Source organism: Centropristis striata, chromosome 6, assembly GCF_030273125.1.
Source record: "Centropristis striata isolate RG_2023a ecotype Rhode Island chromosome 6, C.striata_1.0, whole genome shotgun sequence".
NCBI lineage: Eukaryota > Metazoa > Chordata > Actinopteri > Perciformes > Serranidae > Centropristis > Centropristis striata.
Genome location: NC_081522.1, coordinates 34,454,020 through 34,461,201, shown reverse-complemented (window position 1 = coordinate 34,461,201; position 7,182 = coordinate 34,454,020). Strand labels below are relative to the sequence as shown.

Here is a 7,182-nt window from a genome sequence, read left to right as displayed (position 1 = left end):
TGGAGAAAAAAAGAGTCATTTTCCATGACTGTATAATTTAACCTATATACTTAAACTTATATAATATATATTTAAGTGTCTGTTACAGCACCTCTCTGTGACATCTACTGCCCTCTTTCGTTTCAATTAACTGTTAAATAAAGTTGCAGACATTTTTTGCAGTGTTTCTCTCTCTCTCCCTCTCTCTCTCTCTCTCTCACACACACACACACACACACGGACGGACAGACAGGCGGACAGGCAGACATATGGACAAACTGTCTCCTGCTTGGAGCTCAAGGACTGAAGGACACCGTAAAGCGCAGCTGATAAGCGGCTTTAATCGGCTAATTTGGCCCCGGTGGCCTTTAGCTGGCTGCAGGTAAACACACACCGGAGCTGAGAGCACCTGCAGCCCGACACACTCACCGAGGTTTGACCGCAGAGACGCTCCGGCGGGTGGCCACCCTGCAGCCTGAGGTTCTTACACAGGAGACATGAAATTCATCCCCAACTTTCTGATGATCTGAGGATTTTATTGCGCGTTTGATTACCTCATCTCCACGACGCGTAATGCCCTTCCTCAAGGGGTCAAACGGAACATCATCAGGACATTTGTAAAACACTATGAGTTAACTGTGTTGGTGCGTTTTTTATTTTGTGATTAAACCCAAACTCCACTTGTTTCCATCGTGTTTACGCGGAGGTTTTTGTTTGCGTAAAGTGCGCACCGGGGCGCTCTGGAGCTCCACGGAAGAGTCAGTTAGAGTCTCCGCGATGATGATGATGATGATGATGATGAGACCACAGTGCGGGGACCAGAACCCTGCCCGGCCTTCATGAGAGCCCGCTGGCCGCGCTGCTGTGGCTCGGACCGGGACGGAGCGGAGGAGCCGCGGCGGAGATGGCGGCCAACCTGAGCGCGGCTGCGGCGGCGGCGGCGGGGGCGGAGGAGGAGGAGGCGGCGGCGGGGGCCGTGCGGGCGTATAACGTGCCGGCCCTGCTGTTCGGGGTGCTGCTGATCGTGGTGATCATCTGCGGGAACCTGCTGGTGTGTCTGAGCGTGTTCACGGAGAAGGCGCTGAAGACCACCACCAACTACTTCATCGTCAGCCTGGCGGTGGCGGATCTGATGCTCGCGGTGCTCGTGCTGCCGCTCTTTGTCTACTCCGAGGTGAGAAAGCTGGAAATATCAAAGCTGAAATACTTTTTAAAAAACTTGAAATCTTCAAGGGGGCCCCTGGCTGCTTCAGGGGTCCTCAGAGTCCAGATGCATGTCTAACAGGTGTAACAGATCCTTGATTTTACCATTTAAACAAAACCCCTTAGAATAAACTTTGGTTTAACCCTGAAAACACACCTTAATTTAAATTAATATGATAGGGCTAATTTAACTGCTTAATTATTAGGTTTAATTAAAAAAAAAGTCTAATCACTTTAAACAAGTCATCTTTTTTATGTTAAATCTCGACCTGAAAAGTAACTTAAGCTGTCAGTTAAATGTAGTGGAGTAAAAAGTACAATATTTGCCTTAAAATGTAGTGAAACACACGTATAAAGTTACATAAAATGGAAAAACTCAATACCTCAAAATTGTACTTAAATGCAGTACTTGAGTAAATATACTTACTTTCCACTACTGCTAAAAATGGTGATAATATTGTGAAACACCCCCAAAATGTGTATAATCCTTATCTAACTGTGGTTCAATAAAAAAAAAAAATCACATTTAAATGCCTTTAATTACATCAGTTTCATCAAGAGGAAACTAGATTTTCTGGTACATAAACTCTCCAGTATTTGTTTAGCAATTATCACACTACTGTTTGTATATATAATATATATTTAATTATTTAAAGCTGCACCCAGAGCTCCAGGGGCCCCTGGCTGCTGCAGGGGTCCTCAGAGTCCAGATGCAGGTCTAACAGGTGCAACAGATCCCTGATTTTCCATTAAAACAAAAAGCCTTAAATAAACTTTGGTTTAACCCTGAAAACACAACTTAATTTAAATGAAGCTGATAGGCAGACACCCTTTAATGTGAAGGGAAAAAGAAATAACCAAACCTCTTAAAATCCCTCGCACTTTTCTCAATTTCCTCCTATTTCACACATTAATGTGAATTATTGAATAAACCCATCACTTATCATTATAATCAGTGGTGAAATGTACAAAGTACATTTGCTCAAGTACTGTACTTAAGTTAACATTTGAGTTACTTGTATTTTACTTGAGTATTTCCATTTTATGTAACTTTATACTTTTTTACTCCACTACATTTAGCGCCCCCTAGACAGCTTTAGTTACTTTTCAGGTCAAGATTTAACATGAAAAACATGATACATTAAGGTGATTTTTGTTTAAATTAAGCATCATAACAGTATATTAAGTAGTTAAAATGAGCCCTACCTTGACAACATTTAAATGCTGCTTAGATAAAAAAAAAAAAGATAGATAGATAGATAGATAGATAGATAGATAGATAGATAGATAGATAGATAGATAGATAGACTTTATTGATCCCAAATGGGACATTACTGTGTTACAGCAGCAGCAAAAATATATATAAATGCATGCAAGAAATCACTAAAAAAGTGCCTTAATTGTTGAATTAAGTAGTCTAAAGGGTGCATGGCTTTCCCCTTAATTAAATTAGCTGCTGCTGTCAAGAACTTTAAACTGATGTTCTTTGTCTTAATTAAGTCCATTAATTAAAGCCTTGATCCAACTTAAAATCCAAACCTTTAATCACAAATCTGATCAACACATGGAACTCAGGATGTCAGTATTTCCCTGTGAATATTTTATTTTATAAATGTTAAGGATATTTGAAAAGCACCAAATGTAAGAAATTAAGTACAAATTACATAATTAACACACTAAAAAAAGTAATATTGTTCCAATATTTGGAACAATATTTATTTTTCACAGCATCGAAACTTTTTTGGGAATCGTGCTTGTTCTACATTTCAGAGGGAAATATTGTACTTTTTATTGCACTACATATATTAAATACCATTACTTTGCAGATTAATAAAACAAATATCTTAAATTAAAAGATGATGTATTGTTATGGTGCAGCCATTCAGCAGTATATAAAGTAATTAAAATGAGCTTCAGCTGCAATATTCAATTAATGCATCACTAATTATATAATATATATTATTATGAAGTACATCTTAAGAAAAGTGTGTTTACAGTGTGGTATTAGGATATCTGTGTGTTGTCGTAAATAAATGATCCATGCAGCATTTAAGCATCAGAATCTGGTTGTCAATCAGGAATAAGGCTGCAAAAGTTCACTGAATGTTTTCCTTTGTTGTATTTATTGATTATGATGCTTTCGTGAACGATTCACACGCCAGCCGACGACCTTTGACCCGTATCAAGTCAGACGAAAAGTGGTTAAAAGTTACTTTGTTTTTTTTCCTTCTCAATTTTCATAATTCATCATGCCTATAGACAAGTCACTTCAAATGAATGGTCATTTTTCAAGGTATCCTTGTTCTCGTAAAAAGGAAAATGTGCAAAAATACTGAGCGATGGATTGTAACTAACTTCCTTAAATACTCTAGTTAGGTACAAATTTGAGATTAAAACTTTTAGTTAGATATTTGTATTTTCTGCTAGTTTATACTTCTGCTTCTCTAAAAGTCAAAGAAACATAATGACACTTTTATTCACCTTTTTTTCATCTGATAACTTCTATTTATTTTGCAGATTTAGATCAATAATATAATATTTAATTACCTAGGCAAATAAATTAGGATTTATTATTATACATTAGAGCTACCCAGCATTATTTATTTAAATCAGCTGCAACATTAAAGCAATTAACACATTAATGCAGCAATGATTAGGAGAAGATTGTTAAATATTGATAAGTTTAATGCTGATCAAATTATAAGGATATAACGGGATGTCCGTTATCTTATTAATCGTTACTTTCAATTTCTGCCACTGATATAATGATAATATAACAGGATTATAATGCAAGTTCACCCTTTCAAATAACTTTTAATTCTAATGAATATTAAAATATCCTTAATAAATAAAACAACTGAGCATAAATTGTTTTATTTCTGTTCATTGGGCTTAGTTTCTGCACACAGGTTTTATAATAGTCGGTAAAACCTGCAACATTATATTGGCTAAAATGTTAATGACATTATTAAGTGAACAAACCTGCATGTAAACACAAAAAGAGATATATATATTATCATCTGATTGCTCAGGTCACTAAGTAGCATACACACTCATACACAGGCATGCATGCACACAAACTTCTACACTTTTGTTTTATTTTACTTTTAATATTATTATAATTTTGCTTCATTTTTATGTGTCATTTTACATTTTTTTTCCTATTTCATAATTATTTGTTTTTAATTTAACTTGTGAATTATATTATAGGTAGAGGCCCTGTATAAGTCCTTTTGGGTTTCTTGCCGCTACATTGCACCTTACTTTTTTTGTTAACTCTTGTCTTTTGTCTTATTATTGTGCAAAATAAAAATACTTCAATGTTCATGTCCATATATCATTAGATAAATCGATATTGTGACATTTGATGCAAAATTGCATGCACAATAAAGTAATCTGATTCTTAATTCAGTGATATAATAAATGTTATTTTGAAACAGGCCACTATGCATAATAAGTACTTTTACTTTTTTAGTATATTTTGCTGCTTTTTTACTTTCACTTAGGTAAAGTTTTGAGTGCAGCTACTACTAAGAACTGATTCAATATTTCTACAGTCAAGACTTAGTTTCTTAGATGTATTTATATATTTTTTTATTCTATCTACCAGTGTTTTATTATACCTCAGTGTTAGTGAAATTTGGGTTTTGAAATCAGTGAACTGTCCCTTTAAGTGTCAGCGCTGAACTCCAGCTGACCCGCAGTTTAAGCCCCGCCCTCCCGTGACGTCACTGAGCGGACTCAGAAGACCTCCTCTGACACAGCGGAGTGACACAAATATAATATTTATTAGTTTGTTTTTTTCCACTCTCATTTTTGTTTGTTTTTAAATGTTTCCTTTACTTTAGTGGATACAGAGCTATTTTTTTCCAAGCGATTATCGCGGACTAAATCCTGTTTTCACCCCTAAATTAAATTAATTAAACACTTGCTGTTACAGTCGGGCTTTGTTCACCAGAGAACAACAGACAGACAAACGTGCTCTGTACATTCCTGTAGAGGTCGGCTCAGCGCCAGGGGGTCAAAGGTCAGCAGAGAGGGCCCCATGAATAACAATGAAGTTTAGGAAAACAATGAAAACAATGACAACGAGTCCATATTTGTCTTCATTCTTTTCCTTTCATCATGTTGTTTCCTTCTCACAGTTTATCTTTTGTTTGTTTGGTTATTTTTTACAGTTTCTGTTTTCATTGTCACAACAAACACTTGACCCCAAATAAATAAAAAAATAAAAAAATATATTTTTTTAAATTAAATATATAATAAAATAAACAATAAGTATTATAAAGGCTCTTAAAAGTAAAAGGTAGTAAGACCAAGGTGCCAAAAAAATACTCCTATACAAGTATTTTAATTGGAAAATTAAAGGATTTTTAATTTTTTATTATATTATGCAATAAATAATTTGAGAGAACATTTAACATGTATTTAATTTTTTTACATACACATATTTTTCACTTGCGATATTTTATTCTGCTAATATTTTTCTGATTTCAGATTTTTTAAATGTATTTTTAATGATATTTTATGTGTTTGTATGTATTTTTCTAAATTAGTCATATTTCCATGTTTATAGATCTGTATTTATTTGTAGATTTAAAAAAATCATGCATTTAATATATTTGTGTATTTATTTTTCATTTTTGATTTATTGCCATTTAATTATTTGTAACATTTTTTTTCTTCTAATTTTTTATTTTTCATCTTAAGCATTCTTATACTTTATATGATTTTTATATATTATTTTTTGGTGCATTTTATTATTTTATTTGTACTTTTATTACATTTTGAATGCGCGGTTTTACTTTTTATGTATTTATATGTTTATAGATTATTTATTATTATTTTCTTGTGCTGTCTTGCAGTGCTGTCTATCTGTTGTGTACCTGTTGATGATTTATATCATTTTAATTGAAGTACAGTTACAGTACTTGAGTGTTACGTTACATGATGCGTGGACCAAGGTTATAATAGTTTTGGATTTTTCATTAGTTTTAGTTTTAATTATGTTGTGAATTTTTATTTTCAAATCCAGTTAGTTTTAATTCGTTTTTAGAGTGAGTTTGCTAGTTTTAGTTTAGTTTTTATTTCTTGAAAATGCTTAGTTTTAGTTTAGTTTTTTATTAGTTTTAGTTTTCTTGTAATTGGCTATGTGTTGGGTGCCAGATTCAAACAGGTCGTTATAATTTTTGCCTTTATTTCCTTTGGTTTATCTATCTCAGCCCCAATAAGGTTATTAACTCTTACAATTCCAGGCGTTTTGAATTTTGGTTCAAATGTAGACATCCCGGTCTCAGTAAACATATTTACCATGTGTTCCTGCATGTTCACTAACAGAACCCTCTTTCTAATAGAAACACTGGATTATATATGAAAAAAGTTGACAGAGATGAAAACGAAAGCCATTTTCACTAATATTTTCACACAATACAGTTTCAGTTAGTTATCGTTTTCTTTAAAACTCTTGTTTTTATTTTTATTTCAGTTAACAAAAATGTTTTTTCAATTCTAGTTTTCGTTATTTCGTTAGTTTTCGTTAACTGTAATAACCCTGGTGTGGACAATAAATACAGTTGTATGTTTATGTTAATGAGCGATCATACTGAGCGTGTTTCTCTCAGTTCCAGGACGGCGTGTGGACCCTCAGCACCACGCTGTGTGACGGCCTGATGACCATGGACGTGATGCTGTGCACCGCCTCCATCTTCAACCTCTGCGCCATCAGCGTGGACAGGTCAGTGCTCACCTGCACAGGTACACACACAAGAACACAGTCAAATGTTTGTGTCAGTAGTGTTTTATGACCTCAGTAAAGGTTCTCATAATGAGTTTTTGGCAGGGATGGGAAATTAACTTTTCCCAAGCTGCCACATGAGATACTGTGAAGGTTGCAGAGGGCCGGACCAAAACTCTGAACTATATTCAGCTCAATATTAATTTCATCGCTTTATGAAATGCAGTAAATTATCTCGTTTTGAGTTGCTACTGGTAATAATACAT

At 34.4% G+C, this 7,182-nt stretch overlaps 1 protein-coding gene across 1 annotated transcript in view; it reads left to right on the top strand.

Moving 5' to 3' along the window:
* Positions 1–247: 247 nt before the first annotated feature.
* drd4a (dopamine receptor D4a) overlaps positions 248–7,182 on the top strand; it is a 21,982-nt gene continuing 15,047 nt past the window's right edge. The window contains exons 1-2 of the mRNA XM_059335604.1: positions 248–1,153; positions 6,804–6,916. Of these exons, the coding sequence (XP_059191587.1) occupies positions 884–1,153; positions 6,804–6,916 (383 nt within the window). The 5' untranslated portion in view covers positions 248–883. The remainder of the gene's footprint in view (positions 1,154–6,803; positions 6,917–7,182) is intronic.